Below are 21,901 nucleotides of genomic sequence, written 5' to 3'. Positions count from 1 at the left end.
TGGAGACCTTGTCCTAATTCTTCTGGTCAGAGGGAAGGATTTTTCTCTCAGAGTTTTAAGTGCCTCAAGCCTCTGCAGCCATTGCCATATAGCTTCGTGTCTGAAACTTGCCTTGAGGCAGAGCCAAGAGATGGGAAAAGTGGGAAAGAAGTGAGATTCTTCTACTTCCCAGTCCACAGGAATATCTTAATTCTGGTGAGAGAGCAATGATTTCTCCTGGGGATTTATTCTGCCCATTCTTTCTATGCAATTCCAGGATTTGAATTGCTCTAGGTCTAAAGTAGGAGATAAGGGGGTACAAAACCAGGAAACTCATAATGAAATTGGTGATTCTTTGAGTTTTTATTTGTCCCCTCAAACTCTTACTATTATTTGTTTTCCAGAATCCTCATTTGTTGTCCAGAGTTTTTAGTTGTAGTCAGAGATAGAGATGGGATAGAATGTGCTTAGTCCACCTTACTTTGAATTGGATTGGGTATAACAACTTCAACTATAGTTTTACCATGGAAAAAGCTGCAAGTTATGGGAAGGGCAAAAAGCCAAAAAAGGGCCCAGATTAGCAAGGAATTTAGCCTGACACAAGGAATAGTCTGTCATGAGGTCATCAGTCTACAGATTCTGTCTCCCTGTTATTTCCATATAATTTTACTTGGAAAATAATGGCCTAAGTAAGCCCGAGGTTGTCAGATAGATGTTTATATTCATAAATGAGGATTAGGTTGAATAAGAAACTTCCCAGCACCTTCAGGGTTTGGCATTAGTATGAAGAAGATGACTCTGATGATAAGGGACTGGGTAATTGATGGATTCATGTGCATGGTGTAGGGGAAATTCAGAAGTGGGGTTAAATTGAGCCAAGAAACAAAGTGATAAAAGCAAAAGAAGATCTGTAGCTTTGGCTCTCATTGGAAACTTTTAAAAAGAACTAGGAGGAAAAATTTTCCTGAGTGGAGAGTAGCTGAACCTCTTGGAAAGCTGCCTTTAAACAATCAGTCCTTAGGAATACAGAAAAATAGATGGAGTCAGTGCTCATTTCCTGCAAGCCAGTCTCCTCCATTTTTGAAAGCTTCTATTCCCTCCCTGCCTCCACCAAGTTCCTCACTTGGGTCTACCTGCCTTAGACAGGGCCAAGTGACTCCCTGTACGGTTTTCTCCAGAGTCAGTAGTAACACAGGTAAAGAGTGGAAGTCCATTTAGGTTCTAGGGAGGAATAGTGGGTTACTCTGTGCACGTAAGCAAGGAATAACTTACCTGTAAAGTGAAAATTTTGATTAAGGGATTTCTTCAGTTCCATGGATAGTTCTTAGCCAGAGGGAAAGATCTGAGCAGGAAGAAATACTGAACAGGGGTAGGTTTCCTGATGTTCCACAAACTGTACCACCCCAAGCCCTGATGTGGCCTTGAAAACTAGGCTATATTCAACTGGACTCCATGTATGCTAATTAGAGTTTATTGAAAGATATTTACCTTCACATTGTTTGAATTCTCTGGCTTTTGCTCCTGGGAATTTCCTGTTGGGAAGGGGAAAAAGAAAAGGAAAAAATATTATTTTTTTTTCTTTTTTTAGGCATGAATAGTATTGAGACAAACCTGGGTCTTATTATTTTTTACCAGAAAGTTCTAGAATTTAGTTAGGTAGAAGAAATTATTATCACTTTCACTGTACAGACATTGGGAACACAACTGAAATAGGTAAGATCTCTAGAGTTCTGGGGCATGTCCTAGACTTTCCTTTAGGAATTATAAGATGAAATATGATTTAGTAGGAAAGGCCAACTCTGTTACTTAGTAGCCACATGTTTATCCATAAGTACTCAATCTCTGCAGGCTTATTTGTTTACATGTAAAATAAGAGATTACCTTATAAATGATTCCTAGGGGCCTTCCAGCTCTAAGACTCTTTGATTCTACATAGCTAATTAAAAGCAGATTATTGGAACAAAGAAGAAGGTGCTGGTCTTATGAAATACTTTGAGTGAGAACCAGGAGAATTTTGAGGCAATACCAAGAGGAAATCTGGAGAAGTTGCTACAGAATCAAAAGTTGCCTAAATTCCAGGGGAAGTTAGTATGCCTGTAAAACAAATTTAAACTAAGGGAGTTAGAAATTAAGAGAAAAGTTTTGGGTCTCCTGGGTGGCTCAGTCGGTTAAAAGTCTGACTTTGACTCAGGTCATGATCTCACAGTTTGTGAGTTCAAGCCCCATGTCGGGCTTTGTGCTGACAGCTCAGAGCCTGGAGCCTGCTTTGGGTCTGTGTCTCCCCTCTCTCTGCTCCTCCCCAGCTCGTGCTCTGTCTCTCTGTCTCTCTCAAAAATAAACAAACATTAAAAACAAAGAGAGAGAAATTATTAGAAAAGTTTCACAAAAACCAACCACTAGGGAGGCAGAAAATCTGAGTTTGAGTTTTAGCTTTACTTCTTAGAGTGAAGAACATTGGCAAATTGAATCTAACTTATTTGACTGTTTCCTAATTATGTAGAATGTGGTTGAGATTCTTCCCTGCCTGTCTGACAACAGGGCTCAATGAGATATCTTATATATAAGAATTTTGCATTTTATAAACATGTCATCATCAAGGGCCAACACAAGTGGTCATTCTCTGAGTTATCCTTTGGACAAATGTAGGTTTTGGCGGGGGGGGGGGAGTAGCAGTAAAACTTCAAATAACTCAAATATGACAGGGATTGATTATGGCACTTATCTGACAATACTGGTAAAAATTTATTGTTGTTTGATCATCTTTCTAAAAGTACCTGGCTCTGGGGCGCCTGGGTGGCGCAGTCGGTTAAGCGTCCGACTTCAGCCAGGTCACGATCTTGCGGTCCGTGAGTTCGAGCCCCGCGTCGGGCTCTGGGCTGATGGCTCAGAGCCTGGAGCCTGTTTCCGATTCTGTCTCCCTCTCTCTCTGCCCCTCCCCCGTTCATGCTCTGTCTCTCTCTGTCCCAAAAATGAATAAACGTTGAAAAAAAAAAAAAAAGTACCTGGCTCTATATTGCACATAATTGAGCTGACTTTTGCTTTTAAATGACTGAGGGTATTGGGTTTACTTCTAGGCCTATCATTCCAAACATAGGTTTTAAGTTTCTAGGCTAAATGGCTGTCAACTTCCCAGGATATACTAGGAGTTTGTTTTGATGAAAAGTCATAGAGAAATTCCTGATAGTTGAGGATATCAGATGTTCAGAGTTAACTTATTTTATTGTATACCCATATGAAACAAAGAATATAAATTTCCAGCTCTGACCTCCCTGTTAAACTCCATCTTAAAAATCCTGTTTCTTATGTGACACCTCAACTTGAACATCTAATGGGTAAATCAATCTCAACATAACCAAAACAAAATTCTTGTGCCTCTCATTAGTTATTCCCATCGTCTCTCTTATTTTACTAAATGGTCCTCCTACTATAAGCCTATTTTAGGTTCTTGGGAATACTGTGGGAACTTACATTCTAGAAGGAGATAGTGACAAAAAAACAACAACAACTAACAGTGTATCAGAAAGTTATAAGTGCCAGTGAGAAAAATCAGCCAAGAAGTGGAAGAGTTAGTGCCATGGTGAGCATGAGGGTGCAATTTCAGAGTATGGTAAAAGAAGATCTTACTGAGAAGGTGAAACTTGAGCAAAGACCTCAAGGTGAGGGGTGAGCAAGGGAGATGTAGGGGGAAGAGCACGACACAAGGATCAGAAAGCGCAAAGGCCTGAATGCCTGGAATGTTTAAGGTCAATGAGGCTGGGGCAGAGAGCTGAAAAGAGAAACAGAGGAGGAAGTTAGAGAAGTAAAAGGGGGTGGAGTGATATCCAGATGATGTAAGATTTTACAAGCCATTGTAATTTCTTTCACTTTTGTCCCAGATGAGATGGGAAATACTTATAAATATCTGGAATCATCTTGTTCATGTCCTTACCCTTTGATGCCCACTCAAGTATAAATTCTATGAGATTAAGGACTTTGTCAGTTTTGTTCACATATAGGATCCTAGAGCACAAAGGAGATGCTTAGTAAATATTTGAATGAATGAATAAACAAAAGATTGAATTGGGCAGCTAAAATATTGAGGAAGGATGTAAGAATTAAGCATGATCATTGCAAAAAAAAAAAAAAAATGGGAAAAAACACCCACAATACATTTATGGTGAGGAGACTTAGGATCCAAAATTGACTCTGCCTTTGACTCAAAGTAACCTTGGCAAAATTGTTTCCTCACCCTGAGCTTGAGTTTCCTCATGTAAACATGATGGGGGTTGTATTGAATGGTTTCTCTAGCAGCCTATGATTCTATAATACAGGTGTGGTTAATGATTATTGTGACGTCTTCCGATTATGGTTCATGGAAATCTGGCATATTTATTGCTATTGTATGAATCATCTTAATTAAAATAATTTCACTTCGAAGATAAGAAACTAGGTTTTTAAAGTAACTCCTTGAGAGGTGTTGTGTGTTTGGAATAGCCAGGGTAAACCTGTGGTTTGAGGTTTTTTGTTTGTTTGTTTAGATTTATTTATTTTGAGACAAGGAGAGAGAACACAAGCAGAGGAGGGGCAGAGACATAGAGAGGAATCAGAATCCCAAGCAGGTTTCCCGCTGTCAGCGTAGAGCCTGAGATACAGCTTGATCTCACCAACTGTGAGGTCATGAGCTACACTGAAACCAAGTATCAGATGCTAAACAACTGAGCCATCCAGGCACCCCACTGTGGTTTGAATTTTAAGGCCGCTTTGTGTTAAACATGACACTCTGCCTCTTGTACCTATGATCACTCTTAGAACCACATTGATCCTCTGAGGTTTCACCAAAAAGTTCTCACAAATGTTCGAAGGAGTAGGTATCACTCCTTAGAGTAAAATAAAAATAGAGATTTATTTTTTTCAAGTGAAGTCCATACTAGTCAGATATTAATGTGAGCAAATACATTTAGCTCTAAAAGGCCCCTCCCCTTTCTTGTACATTATGGTAGGACTAAGTACAAAGGAAGGGTAAGAAATCGTTAAATGCTAGTATAATGGGTTCCAACTGAAGTAAAAACTATTGTATGGTGCAACCTTATTTTATGAATATTTTTCACAGGAACATGGTAACTGAATTCATAATATCACACCATTTTCTTGATCAAAATCATTAATAAAATCTTAACAGTAATTCAGAAAAGGCAAATTAGTTGGCTCATTTTAACACCTGAGTGATGTAGTAATGGATTATTTTCCTCCAAAATAGAGAAATTTTCAGGAAAAAAATATCAATCTCAGGTTTGGTAACTAAAAAAATCATGAAAGCAGTAAACAAGGCAGTAAACAAACAATAAGTAATTAGTAAAAAGTTTATCAAAGCAGTAAAGCAGTCTTCTTTTGAATGCTTTATAATTTAAGACAAATAATAAATCCAACCTTCTAATATTTTGGCACTTGTATCTGAGGAAAAATCTTCAGTCTCACTAAAACAAAAGAAAAAGAACGTTTCATTTTCTGTGCATTTAATGAATGAAGAAATTACTGGTTAAGCAAAAGAACAACCTGTCAGTTATTCTTCATATGGACGTAAACCTAGAGTAATTTGTCACCTAATTTCCAAATCAAATGAAAATGATTTCTAAATTAACTTTTTTTCCACTTTTAAAATTTTGGTTAAATACACATAACATAAAATTTTCCACCATAACCATTTTTAAGCGTACAGTTCTGTGCTTAAGTCCATTCACATTGTTGTGCAACCATTGCCACCATCTATTCTCCAGAACATTTTCATCTTCCCCAAAACTGACACTCTTCTACCCATTAAATATTTAATAGTGCATTATCCTCTCTCTCTATTCTCAGGAACTGCTGTTTTACTTTCTGCCTCTATGATTTGACTACCTGAGGTATCTCATATAAGTGGAATTATGCAATATCAGCCCTTTTGTGACTGACATGTCACTTAGCATAATGCCTTCAAGGTTCATATGTGTGTAGCATGTGTCAGAATTTCATTTTTAAGCCTTACTTACATTCTACTGAATGCATACACCACATTTTGCCTAACCATTCATTTATCGGTGACTCTTGGGTTGCTTCCATGATTTGGCTACTATTAATAATGCTGCTTATGAATATGAGAGTACCACTATCTGAGTCACTGTTTTCAATTCTTTTGGGTATATATCCTGACAATAGTTATCCTAATGAGTGTCAAATAGCATTTTATTGTGATTTTTATTTGCATTTACCTAATGATTAGTGATGTTGAGCGTCGTTTCATGTACTTATTGCCCATTTGTATATTTTTTGAAGAAATATCTATTCAAATCCTCTGCCCAATTTTTAATCAGGTTGTTTGATTTTTTTATTGTTATTGAATTACAGGAGTTCTCTATATATTCTGGGTGGCAACCCTTAATTAGATATATGATTTGCAAGTATTTTCTCCTATTCTATGAGTTGACTTTTCACTCTGTCCTTTGAAGCACAAAAAATAGTAATTTTGGTGAAGTCCAGTATATCTAATTTTTGTCATTGTTGTTCTTTCTTGTGTTTTTAGTGTCATATCCAAGAAATTATTGCCAAATCCAATGCCATGAAGCTTCCTCCCCCCCCCCCGCCCCCTTTTCTTATAAGAGGTCTATAGTTTTGCTTAGGTCTTTTATTCATTTTGAGTTAATTTTCACATATGGTGTAAGGGAAGGGTCTAACTTCATTTTTGTGTGTGTGGTTAGTTTTCTCAACACCGTTTTAAGAATGTTCTTTTCCCATTAAGTGGCCTTGGCATGCTTATCAAAAATCATTTGGTCATAAATGAAAGATTTGTTTGTATGCTTTTTATTTTATTTAATTGCTTTTTATGTCTGTTTTTATGTCAGTACCATACTGTTTTCATTACCATGTCTTTGCAGTAAGTTCTTAAATCAGTAAGTCCAACTTTGTTCTTACTTTTCAAGATTGTTTTGGTTATTAGGAGTCCCTATATAAAATTTAGTAAGAATTTTTTATATAAAAATATTTTGGAATGAATCTTTTCTGTATCTACAAAAAATGCCATCAAATGCAATTCTTATAAAATGCTGATCTGTAGAATACTGTGTAATATTGACATCTTAACAATAGTGAATCTTCCAATCCATGAATTATTAAATTATTTTTTTTAATTTGAGTATAACTGACACAGAATGTTACATTAGTTTCAGGTGTACAGCCCATAAGTTTATACATTATGCTATGTTTACGGCTATTGTAGTTCCCATCTGCCCCCATACAATGCTATTAAAATATCAATGATTATATTCCTTATGCTGTGCCTTTTATTCCTGTGATTTATTCATTCCATAAGTCAAAGTCTGCAGCTCCCAGTCATCTTTATCCCCTCCCTTTTGACAAGCATCAGTTTGTTCTCTGTCTTGAATTTATAGGTCTAATTCTGCTTTTTGTTTATTCATATTTTTATTAGATTCTACTTATGAGTAAAAATAATACATTGTCTTTCTCAGTCTGACTTATTTCACTTAGCATAATCTTTCCATTAATTTTTGTCTCCTTCCTTTTCCTTCAGGAATGTTCACTTATAGTTTTTACTTTTCCTTTGGGATTGTTCATCGTCAGTACATAGAAATGTGATTGAGGGGCGCCTGGGTGGTTCAGTCGGTTGAGCGTCCGACTTCAGCTCAGGTCATGATCTCGCAGTTCGTAAGTTTGAGCCCCACGTTGGGCTCTGTGCTGACAGCTTGGAGCCTGGAGCCTGCTTCAGATTCTGTGTCTCCCTCTCTCTGCCCCTTCCCAGCTCATGCTCTGTCTCTCTCTGTCTCTCAAAAATGAATAAACATTGGAAAAAAAAAAAAAACAAATGTGATTGATTTTTCTATGTTGATTTGTATCCAACTTTGATGAATTCATTTACTCGTTTTATTTTGAATTTTAAATATTTATTTTTGAGAAAGTGAGAGAGAGAGAGAGAGAGAGAGAGAGAGAGAGAGAGAGAGAGAGAGAGAACAAGTGTGTGAAAGAATCTGAAGCAGGCTCCAAGCTCTGAGCTTTCAGCACAGAGCTGGACATGGGCCTCGGACCCACGAACTGTGAGATCATGATCTGAGCCAAAGTCAGACACTTAACTGACTGAGCCACCCAGGTGGCCCTGAATTCATTTACTCTAAAATTTTTGTTTCTTTTTGTATGGACTCTTTAGGGTTTTCTACATATAAGATAATGTTATCTGTGAACAGAGATCATTGTGCGTCTTATCTTCCAATTTAGATGCCTTTTATGTCTTTTTAAGTGCTCCGACTAGGACTTCCAGTATGTTGAATAGAAGTGGTAAGACTGGGCAATTTTGTTTCCAATCGTAGAAACTCCTTCAGGCTTCCACCCTAAGTAAAATATTAGTTCTAGGTTTTCCACATATAGCTATCATTACTTTGAAGTAATTTCCTTCTATTCCGAGTTTGTTGAGTGTTATCATGAAAAAGTATTGACTTTTGTTAAATGTTTTTTTCTGCATTAATTTAGATCAGAGATGTGTGTTCTTCATCTTGTTCTATGTTGTATTAAATGGGCTGATTTCTATATGTTGAACCTCCCTTGTATTTCTGGGATAAATCTCACTTGAGTCCTGGTGTAAAATGTTTTAATGTGCTGTTGCATTCTGTTTGCCAGGATTTTGCTAAAGATTTTTGCATCAATATTCAGTGGGGATGTTAATCTGTAGTTTTCTTGTAGTGCCTTTTTCTAGGTTTTGGTATTGAAGTAATGCTAGCCTCATGAGTTTGGAAATAGTCCCTTCTATCCAATTTTTTGACAAGAGTGTAAGGAGGATTGATGTTAATTCCCCCTTAAATGTTCGCTAGAATTCACCATTCACTAGTGAAACCATCTGGTCCTGAGATTTTCTCTGTTAGGTTTTTGATTACTGATTCAATCTCCTTACTAGTCTGTTCAGATTTTCTATTTTTTTTTTTTTTCATGATTCAGTTTCAGTGGTCATGTATTCCTGGGAATTTATCAATTTCCTCTCAGTTATCCAATTTGTTGGTGTATAATTGTTCATAATACTTACTTATAATCCTTTTTATTTCTGTAAAATAAAGTGTAATGTCCCTTTTTTCATTAATAGTTTTAGGTTTTTGAGTCTTCTATTTTTTTCCAGAGGCCATCTTGCAATAATTTTGTCAATTTTGTTGGTGGTTTTGAGGAACTAACTCTAGGTTTCACTGATTTTCTCTATTGTTTTTCTATTTTGTATTTTGCTTATCTCTGCTTTGTATTATTTTCTTCCTTATCCTAGTTTTGACTTTAGCTTGTTTTTCTTCTTTTATTTAAGATATAAAGGTAAGTTATTGTTATAAGATCTTTATTAATGAATTTACACCTATAAATTTCCCTCTTAGAACTACTTTCACTCTATCCCATAAGTTTTAGTATATTGTTTTCATTTTCATTTGTCTCAAGTATTTTCCAATTTCCTGAGTGATTTCTTCTTTGACCCATTGGTTGTTTAAGAATGTATTGTTTTGGGCACCTGGGTGGCTCAATCGGTTAAGCATCCAACTTCCACTCAGGTCATGATCTCACAGTTTGTGAGTTCCATCCCCGCATCCGGCTCTGTGCTGACAGCTCAGAGCCTGGAGCCTGCTTTGGATTCTGTGTTTCCTCTCTCTCTCTGCCCCTCCCCGAGTCACACTCTGTGTCTCTCTGTCTCAAAAATAAATTTTCCAGTTCTCCTGTTGCTACTAAATTCTAAATTCATTCCATTGTGATTGAAAGGATACAGTGTATAATTTTAATATTTTACAATTTATGAACACTTGTTTTGTGATCTATATGTGGTATCCTGATCACCCAGCCTATGTTCTATGCTGGATAATGTTCCATGTACACTTGAGAAAAATATGCATTCTGCTGTTGTTGGGTGGAGTGTTCTGTATAGGTCTGTTAGTTCCAACGGATCTATAGTGTTGTTTTAGTCCTCCATATATTCCATCTGGATGTTCTGTCCACTATTACTGTTGTTTCTCTCTTCAAATTTGTCAGTGTTTGCTTCATCTATTTTGGAACTCTCACGTTTGTTTCGTATATGTTTATATTAGTTATGTCTTCTTATTGAATGAACCCTTTTATCATTATAATAATGTTGTCTCTTGTTTTTCACTTAAAGTCCATTTTGTTTGATATTGGTATAGCTAACCTTGCACTCATTCGGTTTGTCTTTGCTTGGGGTATCTTTTCCCACCTGTGTGTATCTTTATTCCTAAAGTGAGTCTCTTATAAACAATATATACAGATCTTCTTTGACTTATGAAGGGGTTAGTCCTGAAAAACCCATTATAAGTTGAAAATATCATAAATAAAAAATGCACTTAATATACCTAAACTACTGAACATCATAGATTAGCCTAGTCTACCTTAAACATGCTGAAAAAACATTAGTATACAGTTGGGCAAAATCATCTAACACAATGCATATTTTATAATAGAGTGTTAAATATTTCTTGTAATTTATTGAGTACTTAACTGAGAGTGAAAAACAGAATGATTATATGTGTACGGAATAGCTGTTCATATATTGGTTGTTTACTCTCATGATTGTGTGGGTGACTGGGAGTTGTGGCTCACTGCTTCTTCCCAGTATCACAAGAGAGTATTGTACAGTGTATTGCTAGCCTGAGAAGAGCTCAAAATTCAAAATTCAAAGTACAAGTTTTTACGGAATGGGTATTACTTTTGCACTATCAGCAAGTCAAAAAATCATAAGTTGCACCATCATAAGTTGGAGACTATCTGTAGTTGGATATTCTTTTTGAAGTTCCTTCTATTAATCTGTGTTTTTTTTAAGCATTTAGTCCATTTATACTAAATTACTGATAGGGAAGCACTACTTTTGTCATTTGGTTAGTTTTTTTCTGTATGTCTTATAGCTTTTTTATCCCTCATTTCCTTCACTGCTGCCTTCCTTTGTGGTAGTTGATATTTTGCAGATACACAGTTGGTTCCCTTTGCATTTTATTTCAGGAATAGTCTATAGATATCTTCTTTGTTGTTAGCATAGGGATTACATACAGAATCCTAAAATGATGTCAATTTGTCAATTGCATACAAAACTCTACTCCTCTTAGATTAACCCCCTTTCCTTCATGTTTTTGATGTCCCCAGTAATGTCTTTACATCTTTTGTACCCATCTGCAGAGGTTTATACTTATTTTTGTATTTATCTTTTAAATCTTGTAGAAAACAAAGAGTGGAGTTATTAAGCAAAATGATAAAACTGGTTTTTACATATATGTCCATGTATTTACCTTTGCTAGAGAATTTTATATTTTTATATGGCTCTCAGTCACTGTTTAGCATCTCTTACTTTCAACTTGAAGGACTTCTTTTAGGATTTCTTCTGTACCGTGTCTGGTGGTAATAAAATTCTTGTTTTTGTCTTTTTTATCTTATAATGTCTTTATTTCTCTTTAATTTATGAAGAGTATTTTTGCTAGTTATAGAGTTTTCATTTGATATTTTTCTTTCTTTCAGGCCTTTAAATATATCATTCACTGCCTTTTGACTTGCAAGTTTTCTTCTGAGAATTTCCCCGAGTGTTCTGTGGGGATTTCTTATAGACAATGACAAGTCATTTCTCTCTTGATGCTTTCAGGATTCCCTTTTTATCTTTGGCTCTTGGCACTTTGATTTCAATATGTCTTGGTTTCATCTCTGTATATCTATGCTACTTGGAGTTCATTAAGCTTATTGTATTTGTATACTCATGACATTTTGCAAATATGGGGAGGTTTTAAAGATCATTTCCTCAAATAATCACCCTGCCCTTTTCTCTCCTTCTTCTGGAAATCCCGTGATACATATATTGATATGTTTGATGGTATCCCATAGGTTCCTCAAGTTCTATTCACTTTAGTCTATCTTTTTTTGCTCCCCAGATTCCACAATTTCAAATGACTTGTGTTCATGTTCTCTTCTGTCTGAGTCTGCTCTTAAACCCATCTAGTGAAATTTAAATTCAGTTATACTTTTCAGCTCCAGAACTTCTCTTTGGTTCTTTTTTAGAAGTTATATTTCTGGGTTTTTTTTATTCTCATATTGCTCATATACTTCCCAATTTTCTTTAGTTCTTTGTGTTTTCCTATAACTTTTGAACATATTTAAGATAGTTATTTTAAAGTCTGTTGTATATGTCCAATTGTGTGCTTCTTCATGGACATTTTTGGACATTTGTTTAGTTTCTTTAAATGGGACCTCTTTCCATGTTTCTTTGTATGTATAGTGAACTTATGTTGAAATTTAGGCATTTGAAGAAACAACTACCTCTCCCAGTTTTTAGAGATTGGTGTGGAAACCCTTTACTAATTAACAGGACTCAACCTTGAGAACAATCTGAGGCAGAACCTTAAGATTTTATATCTTTTCTCAGCATACATCCTTTTGGTCCTATGTATATGCTTTCTTTTTTCAATTTGTCTGATCTGGTTTTGTTTTTGGTTTTGGTTTATTTTTGCTTATTTTGAAAAATAATTTTATTTTATTTTGTTTCATCATGATAAATGTACTTTTTTTTTAAATGTTTATTTATTTTTGAGAGGCAGAGAGACAGAGTGTGAGCGGGGGAGGGGCAGAGAGAGAGGGAGACACAGAATCGGAAACAGGCTCCAGGCTCTGAGCCATCAGCCCAGAGCCCAACGCGGGGCTCGAACTCACGGACCGCGAGATCGTGACCTGGCTGAAGTCGGACGCTTAACCGACTGCGCCACCCAGGCGCCCCATAAATGTACTCTTTAATCCTCATCCCATATTATCCCCTTTTGGTAACCATTGGTTTGTTCTCTATAGTTAAGGGTATTTCTTGGTTTGTCTCTCTCTCTCTTTCTTTTTTTCCCATTTGCTTATTGGTTTTGCTTCTTAAATTACAGAGGTGAGCGAGATAATATGGTATTTGTCTTTCTCTGACTGGCTTATTTTGTTCAGTATCGTACTTTCTAGTTCCGTTAATGTTATTGCATGTGTCTTTTTTTTTTTTAATAAGCTCTAGACCCAAATGGGGCTCAAACTCACAAACCTGAGATCAAGAGTTGTATGCTCTAACAGTTGAGCCAGCCAAGCACCCCTGTTCATTTTATTGCAAATGGCAAGATTCCATTCTTTTTTATGGCTGAATAATATATGTGTGTGTATATATACATATATATGTGTGTGTATATATATATATATATATAAATATACACACACGTGTGTGTATATGTGTATATATATGTGTGTATATATGTGTGTGTGTGTGTGTATATATATGTGTGTGTGTGTGTGTGTGTGTGTACACACACACACACCACCTTTTTTTTATCCACTCATCTATCAGTGGATACTTGGGCTGCTTCCACAGTTTGGCTACTGTAAACAATACTGCAATAAACATAGGGGTGCATGTTTCCTTTGAGTTAGTGTTTCTGTATTTTTTGGGTAAATACCCAGTAGTTCAGTTCCTGGATTGTAGGGTAGTTCTATTTTTAATTTTTTGAGTAACCTCCATACAGTTTTCTACAATGGCTGCACCAATTTGCATTCCCACCAACAGTGCAAGAGGGTTCCTTTTTATCCACATCCTCACCAACACTTGTTTCTTGTGTTTTTGATTATAGCCATTCTGGCAGGTGTAAGGTGATATCTCATTGAGGTTTTTATTTGCATTTCCCTGATGATAAGTAATGTTGAACGTTTCCTGTGTCTGTTGGCCTTCGGTACGTCTTCTTTGGAGAAATAAGTGTTCGTGTCTTCTGCCCATTTTTAATTTGCTTATTTATTTGTTTTTGGGTGTTGAGTTTTATAAGTTCTTTATATATTTTGGATACTGATCCATTATCTGACATGGCATTTGCAAATATCTTCTCCCATTCAGTAGGTTTCCATTTCGTTTTTTTGGTTGTTTGTTTTGCTGTGCAAAAATGTTTTATTTTGATGTAGACACAATATTTATTTTTGCTTTTATTTCCCTTGCCTCAGAAGATATATCTAGAAAAAGGTTGCTATCACCAATGTCAGAGAGATTACTGCCTGTCCTCTCTTCAAGGATTTTCATGGTTTCAGGTCTCACATTTAGGTCTTTAATCCATTTTGGGCTTATTTTTGTGTATGGTGACAGAAAGTTGTTCAGTTTCTTTCTTTTGCATGTTGCTGTCCAATTTTCCCAACACTATTTGTTGAACAGACTGTCTTTTTTCCCATTGGATATTCATTTTTACTTTGTCAAAGATTAATCATATAATTGCAGGTTTATTTCTGGGTTTTCTGCTCTATTCTGTTGATCTATGTGTGCATTTTTATGTCAGTAACATACTGTTTTAATTACTACCACTTTGCAACATAACTTGAAATCTGGAATTGTGATATATTCAGTTTGTTTTTCTTTTTCAGTATTGCTTTGGCAATTTGAAGTCTTTTGTGGCTCTGTACAAATTTTAGGATGGTTTGTTTTAGCTCTGTGAAAAATGATGGTGGTGTTTTGATAGGGATTGAATTAAATTTGTAGATTGTTTTGGGTAGCCCAGACATTCTAACAATATTTGTTCTTTCAACCCATGAGTATGGAATTCTTTTCCACTTCTTTGCATTACCTCAAATTTCTTTCATCAGTGTTTTATAGTTTTCAGAGTATAGGTCTTTCACTTCTTTGGTTAAGTTTATTCCAAGATATATTATTGTTTTTGGTGCAGTTGTAAATGGGATTGTTTTCTTAATTTCATTTTCTGCTGCTTCATTATTAGTATATAGGAATGCAACATATTTCTTCACATTGATTTTGTATTCTGCAACTTTACTGAATTCATTTATCAGTTCTAGTCTTTTCTTGGTGGAGTTTTGATGGTTTTCTATTTATAGGATCATGCCGTCTGCAAATAGTGACAGTTTTACTTCTTCCTTACCAATTTGGACTCCTTACATCTTTTTGTTGTCTAATTGCTATGACTAGGAGTTCCAGTAATTTGTTGAATAAAAGTGAAAGAGTGGATATGTTTGTCTTATTCCTGACCTTAGGGGGAAACACCCAGTTTTGCACCATTGAGTATGATGTTGGCTGTGGGTTTTTCATATAAGGCCTTTATTATGTTGAGATATGTTCCATCTAGACCTACTATGCAGAGTTTTTATCATGAATGTGTGTTGTACTTTGTCAAATGCTATTTCTGTATTGATTGAAGTGATCATGTGGTTCTTATCCTTTCTCTTATTGATGTGATGTATCATGTTGATGGCTTTGTGCATATTAAACCACCCTTGCGTCCTAGGAATAAATTCCACTTGATTGTGGTATATGATTTTTTACATTATTGTTGGGTTTGTTTTGCTTGTATTTTCTTGGCGATTTTACATCACTATTCATGAGAGATATTAGCCTGTAGTTCCTTTCATTATGGTGTCTTTATCTGGTTTTAGTATCAGGCTGATGCTGGCCTCATGGAATGAATTTGGATGTTTACCTTCCTCTTGTATTTTTTGGAATAGTTTAACAAGAATGTGTATTAACGCTTCTTAAATGTTTGTAGAATTTGCCTGCGAAGCTACCTGGTCCTGGGTTTTTGTTTTGGGGGAGGTTTTTTTTTTTAATTTTATTATTACTGATTCAGTTTCATTGCTAGTGATTGGTCTGTTCAAATTTTCTATTTCTTCCTGCTTTAGTTTTGGTAGGCTATATGTTTCTAGGAATTTATCCATTTCTTCTAAGTTGTCCAAGTTTTTGGCATTTAGGTTTTCATAATATTCTGTTAAAATTGTTTGTATTTCTGTAGTGTTGGTTGTTATTTTTCCTCTTTCATTATTAATTTTGTTTCTTTGGGATATCTTTTTTTAAATGAATCTTCCTAGAGGTTATGATCTTTTCTTTTTTTAAAAATATATATTTATTTTTGAAAGAGAGAGACAGAGTGTGAGTGGGAGAGGGGCAGTGAGAGAGGGAGACAGAACCTAAAGCAGGCACCAAGCTCTGAGCTGTCAGCACAGACTGATGTGTGACTTGAAATCATGGACCACAATATCATGACCTGAGCTGAAGTCAGATGCTTAACCAACTGAGCCATCAAGGCACTCCTGTTGATCTTTACAAAGAACAAGCTCCTGGTTTCATTGAACTACTCTTTTTTCTTTCTTTTCTTTTCTTTTCTTTCTTTCTTTCTTTTTAAATATGAAATTTATTCTCAAATTGGTTTCCATACAACACCCAGTGCTCATTCCAACAGGTGCCCTCCTCAATACTTATCACCCACCCTCCCCTCCCTCCCACACCCCCCATAAACCCTCAGTTTGTTCTCAGTTTTTAAGAGTCTCTTATGATTTGGCCCCCTCCCTCTCTAACCTCTTTTTTTTCCATTCCCCTCCCCCATGGTCTTCTGTTAAGTTTCTTAGGATCCACATAAGACCATATTTCATTCTTTCTCATTGCCACGTAGTATTCCATTGTGTATATAAACCACAATTTCTTTATCCATTCATCAGTTGATGGACATTTAGGCTCTTTCCATAATTTGGCTATTGTTGAAAGTGCTGCTATAAACATTGGGGTACAAGTGCCCCAATGCATCAGCACTCCTGTATCCCTTGGGTAAATTCCTAGCAGTGCTATTGCTGGGTCATAGGGTAGATCTATTTCTAATTTTTTGAGGAATCTCCACACTGTTTTCCAGAGTGGCTGCACCAGTTTGCATTCCCAGCAACAGTGCAAGACGGTTCCCGTTTCTTCACATCCTCGCCAGCATCTATAGTTCTCCTGATTTGTTCATTTTAGCCACTCTGACAGGCATGAGGTGATATCTCAGTGTGGTTTTGATTTGTATTTCCCTGATAAGGAGTGATGTTGAGCATCTTTTCATGTGCCTGTTGGCCATCTGGAAGTCTTCTTTAGAGAAGTGTCTATTCATGTTTTCTGCCCATTTCTTCACTGGATTATTTGTTTTTTGGGTGTGGAGTTTGGTGTGCTCTTTATAGATTTTGGATACTAGCCCTTTGTTCGATATGTCATTTGCAAATATCTTTGCCCATTCCATTGGTTGCCTTTTAGTTTTGTTGATTGTTTCCTTTGCAGTGCAGAATCTTTTTATCTTCATGAGGTCCCAATAGTTCACTTTTGCTTTTAATTCCCTTGCCTTTGGAGATGTGTCAAGTAAGAAATTGCTGCGGCTGAGGTCACAGAGGTTTTCTCCTGCTTTCTCCTCTAGGGTTTTGATGGTTTCTTGTCTCACATTCAGGTCCTTTATCCATTTTGAGTTTATTGAACACAAACTCCATTGAGTTTATTGAATGGTGTAAGAAAGTGATCTAGTTTCATCCTTCTTCATGTTGCTGTCCAGTTCTCCTAGCACCATTTGTTAAAGACACTGTCTTTTTTCCATTGGATATTCTTTCCTGCTTTGTCAAAGATTAGTTGGCCATACGTTTGTGGGTCTAGTTCTGGGGTTTCTATTCTGTTCCATTGGTCTATGTGTCTGTTTTTGTGCCAATACCATGCTGTCTTGATGATTACAGCTTTGTAGTAGAGGTTAAAGTCTGGGATTGTGATGCCTTCTGCTTTGGTCTTCTTCAAAATTACTTTCACTACTTGGGTTCTTTTGTGGTTCCATATAAATTTTAGGATTGCTTGTTCTAGTTTCGAGAAGAATGCTGGTGCAATTTTGATTGGGATTGCATTGAATGTGTAGACTGCTTTGGGTAGTATTGAGATTTAACAATACTTATTCTTCCAATCCATGGGCACAGAATGTTTTTCCATTTCTTTATATCTTCTTCAATTTCCTTCATAAACTTTGTATAGTTTTCAGCATACAGATCTTTCACATCTTCGGTTAGGTTTATCCCTAGGTATTTTATGCCTCTTGGTGCAATTGTGACTGGGATAAGTTTCTTTATTTGTCTTTCTGTTGCTTCATTATTAGTGTATAAGAATGAAACTGATTTCTGTACATTAATTTTGTATCCTGTGACTTTGCTGAATTCATGTATCAGTCTAGCACACTTTTGGTGGAGTCTGTCAGATTTTCCATGTATAATATCATGTCATCTGCAAAAAGTGAAAGCTTAACTTCATCTTTGCCAATTTTGATGCCTTTGATTTCCTTTTATTGTCTGATTGCTGATGCTAGAACTTCCAACACTATGTTAAACAACAGTGGTGAGAGTGGACATCCCTGTCGTGATCCTGATCTCAGGGAAAAAGCTCTCAGTTTTTCCCCATTGAGGATGATATTGGCTGTGGCCTTTTCATAAATGGCTTTTATGATGTTTAAGTATGTTCCTTCTATCCCGACTTTCTCGAGGGATTTTATTAAGAAAAGATGCTGAATTTTGTCAAATGCTTTTTCTGCATCGATTGACAGGATGATATGGTTCTTATCTTTTCTTTTATTAATGTGATGTATCACGTTGATTGATTTGCGAATGTTGAACCAGTCTGCAGCCCAGGAATGAATCCCACTTGATCATGGTGTAGAATTCTTTTTATATGCTGTTGAATTTGATTTGCTAGTATCTTATTGAGAATTTTTGCATCCATATTCATCAGGGATATTGGTCTGTAGTTCTTTTCTTTTACTGGGTCTCTGTCTGGTTTAGGAATCAAAGTAATACTGGCTTCATAGAATGACTCTGGAAGTTTTCCTTCCCTTTCTATTTTTTGGAACAGCTTGAGAAGGATAGGTATTATCTCTGCTTTAAATATCTGGTAGAATTCCCCTGGGAAGCCATCTGGTCCTGGACTCGTTTGTTGGGAGGTTTTAGATATATGATTCAATTTCTTCCCTGGTTATGGGTCTGTTTGTTTTCTATTTCTTCCTGTTTGAGTTTTGGAAGTGTGTGGTTGCTTAGAAATTTGTCCATTTCTTCCAGGTTGTCCAGTTTGTTGGCATATAATTTTTCATAGTATTCCCTGATTATTGCTTGTATTTCTGAGGGATTGGTTGTAATAATTCCATTTTCATTCATGATTTTATCTATTTGGGTCATCTCCCTTTTCTTTTTGAGAAGCCTGGCTAGAGGTTTATCAATTTTGTTTATTTTTTCAAAAAACCAACTCTTGGTTTCATTGATCTGCTCTACAGTTTGTTTAGATTCTATATTGTTTATTTCTGCTCTGATGTTTATTATATTTCTTCTTCTGCTGGGTTTAGGGTATCTTTGCTGTTTTGCTTCTATTTCCTTTAGGTGTGCTTTTAGATTTTGTATTTCGGATTTTTCTTGTTTCTTGAGATAGGCCTGGATTGCAATGTATTTTCCTCTCAGGACTGCCTTCGCTGCATCCCAAAGCATTTGGATTGCTGTATATTCATTTTCATTTGTTTCTGTATATTTTTTCATTTTTTCTCTAATTGCCTGGTTGACCCATTCATTCTTTAGTAGGGTGTTGTTTAACCTCCATGCTTTTGGAGGTTTTCCAGACTTTTTCCTGTGGTGGATTTCAAGCTTCATAGAATTGTGGTCTCAAAGTATGCATGGTATGATCTCAATTCTTTTATACTTATGAAGGGCTGTTTTGTGACCCAATATGTGATCTGTCTTGGAGAATGTTCCATATGCACTTGAGAAGAAAGTATATTCTGTTGCTTTGGGATGCAGAGTTTTAAATATATCTGTTAAGTCCATCTGATCCATTGTATCGTTCAGGGGCCTTGTTTCTTTATTGAACCTGTGTCTAAATGATCTGTCCATTGTTGTAAGTGGAGTGTTAATGTCCCCTTTAATTACCACATTCTTATCAATAAGATTGCTTACATTTGTGACTGTTTTACGTATCTGCGGGCTCCTGTATTCAGTGCATAGACATTTATAATTGTTAACTCTTCCTGATGGATAGACCCTGTGATTATTATATAATGCCCTTCTTCATCTCTTGTTATGGCCTTTAGTTTAAAGTCTAGTTTGTCTGATATAAGTATGGCTACTCCAGCTTTCTTTTGACTTCCAGTGGCATGATAAATAGTTCTCCATCCCCTCACTCTCAATCTGAAGGTGTCCTCAGGTCTAAAATGAGTCTCTTGTAGACAGCAAATAGATGGGTCTTGTTTTTTTTATCCATTCTGATACCCTATGTCTTTTGGTTGGCGCATTTAGTTCATTTACATTCAGTGTTATATTGAAAGATATGGGTTTAGAGTCATTGTGATGTCTGTAGGTTTCATGCTTGTAGTGATGTCTCTGGTACTTTGTGGTCCTTGCAACATTTCACTCACAAAATCCAGCTTAGGATCTTTTGTAGGGCTGGTTTAGTGGTGATGAATTCTTTCAGTTTTTGTTTGGTTTGGAAGACTTTTATCTCTCCTTCTATTCTGAATGACAGACTTGCTGGATAAAGGATTCTCGGCTACATATTTTTTTCTGTTCATCACGTTGAAGATTTCCTGCCATTCCTTTCTGGCCTGCCAAGTTTTAGTAGATAGGTCTGCCACTAGTCTTATTGGTCTCTCTTTATAGGTTAGAGCGTGTTTATTCCTAGCTGCTTTCAGAGTTTTCTCTTTATGTTTGTATTTTGCCAGTTTCACTATGATATGTCGAGAAGAAAATTGATTCAAGTTACATCTGAAGGGAGTTCTCTGTGCCTCTTGGATTTCAATGCCTTTTTCCTTCCCCAGATCAGGGAAGTTCTCAGCTATGATTTGTTCAAGTACATCTTCAGCCCCTTTCTCTCTCTTCCTCTTCTGGAATTCCTATTATACGGATATTGTTCTGTTTCACTGCATCACTTAGTTCTCTAATTCTCCCCTCATACTCCTGGATTTTTTTATCTTTTTTTCAGCCCCTTCTTTTCCCATAATTTTATTTCCTAATTCACCTATTCTCTCCTCTGCCTCTTCAATCCGAGCTGTGGTCACCTCCATTTTATTTTGCACCTCATTTATAACATTTTTTAACTCCTCATGACTATTTTTTAGTCCCTTGATCTCTGTAGCAATAGATTCTCTGCTGTCCTCTATACTTTTTTCAAGCCCAGCCATTAATTTTATGACTATCATTCTAAATTCTTGTTCTGTTATATTGCTTAAATTGTTTTTGATCAATTCATTAGCTGTTGCTACTTCCAGCAGTTTATTTTGAAGAGAATTCTTCCATTTTGTCATTTTGGATAGTCCCTGGGGTGACGTGGAACTGCAGGGCACTTCCTCTGTGCTCTCTGGAGTAACTTGCCTTGTGGGCGGGGCCGCAGTCAGACCTGATGTCTGTCCCCAGCCCAGCGCTGGGGACGCAGTCAGACTGGTGTGTACATTATCTTTCCCTCTCCCAGGGGCAGGACTTACTGTGGAGTGCTGTGTCCCCTGTCTGGGCTACTTGCACACTGCCAGGCTTGTGGTGCTGCTTTCATGGGGTCTGGCGTATTAGCCGGAATGGATCCTTGTGCAAGGTGCACAAGGGCGGGAGGGGTAGGTTTAGCTCGCTTTGCCATCGGTGGTCCCCTGCGGGAGAGGCCCTGCAGCACCAGGGAGGGAGGCCGACCAGTCAGAGGGATAGATCCACAGAAGTACAGCGTTGGGTGTTTGTGAAGTGCAAGCAAGTTTGGTGATGAGAACTGGTTCCCTTTAGGATTTTGCCTGGGGGATGGGTGAGGGAGATGGGCAAGGGAGATGGTGCTGGTAGCGCCTTTGTTCCCTGAGGATCTGAGCTCTGTCTTCCAGGGCTCAACACCTCTCCCTCCTGGTGTCCTTTCACTCTCCCGCTCTCTGAGCAGAGCTGTTGACTTATAACATTCCAGATGTTAAGTCCCGCTGGCTGTCAGAACTCACTCCATCCGGCCCTTCCACTTTGCAAGTCAGACTTGGGGGCTCTGCCTTGCCTGGTGGGCTGCCCATCCACCCCTACCCCCACCCCAGCTCCCTCCCACCAGTCTGTGTAGCGCACACCACCTCCGCCCTTCCTGGCCTCTTCCGTGGGCCTCTTGTCTACGTTTGGCTCTGGAGAGTCCGTTCTGCTAGTCTTC

General features: G+C 37.0%; 1 protein-coding gene across 3 annotated transcripts in view; it reads right to left on the bottom strand.

Moving 5' to 3' along the window:
- Positions 1 to 21,901, bottom strand: part of FSIP2 (fibrous sheath interacting protein 2) — a 104,977-nt gene that overhangs the window by 5,006 nt on the left and 78,070 nt on the right. For all 3 annotated transcript variants that reach the window (XM_040475593.1, XM_040475590.1, XM_040475591.1), the window contains 2 exons: positions 5,386 to 5,432; positions 1,468 to 1,511 (listed from right to left, as the gene is read on the bottom strand). In XM_040475593.1, coding sequence (XP_040331527.1) covers positions 1,468 to 1,511; positions 5,386 to 5,432 — 91 coding nt within the window. The remainder of the gene's footprint in view (positions 1 to 1,467; positions 1,512 to 5,385; positions 5,433 to 21,901) is intronic.

The sequence above is a fragment of the Herpailurus yagouaroundi genome, unplaced genomic scaffold, assembly GCF_014898765.1.
Source record: "Herpailurus yagouaroundi ecotype Mexico unplaced genomic scaffold, PumYag 140, whole genome shotgun sequence".
Classification (NCBI taxonomy): Eukaryota; Metazoa; Chordata; class Mammalia; order Carnivora; family Felidae; genus Herpailurus; species Herpailurus yagouaroundi.
This window is presented reverse-complemented; position numbering and strand designations above follow the sequence as displayed.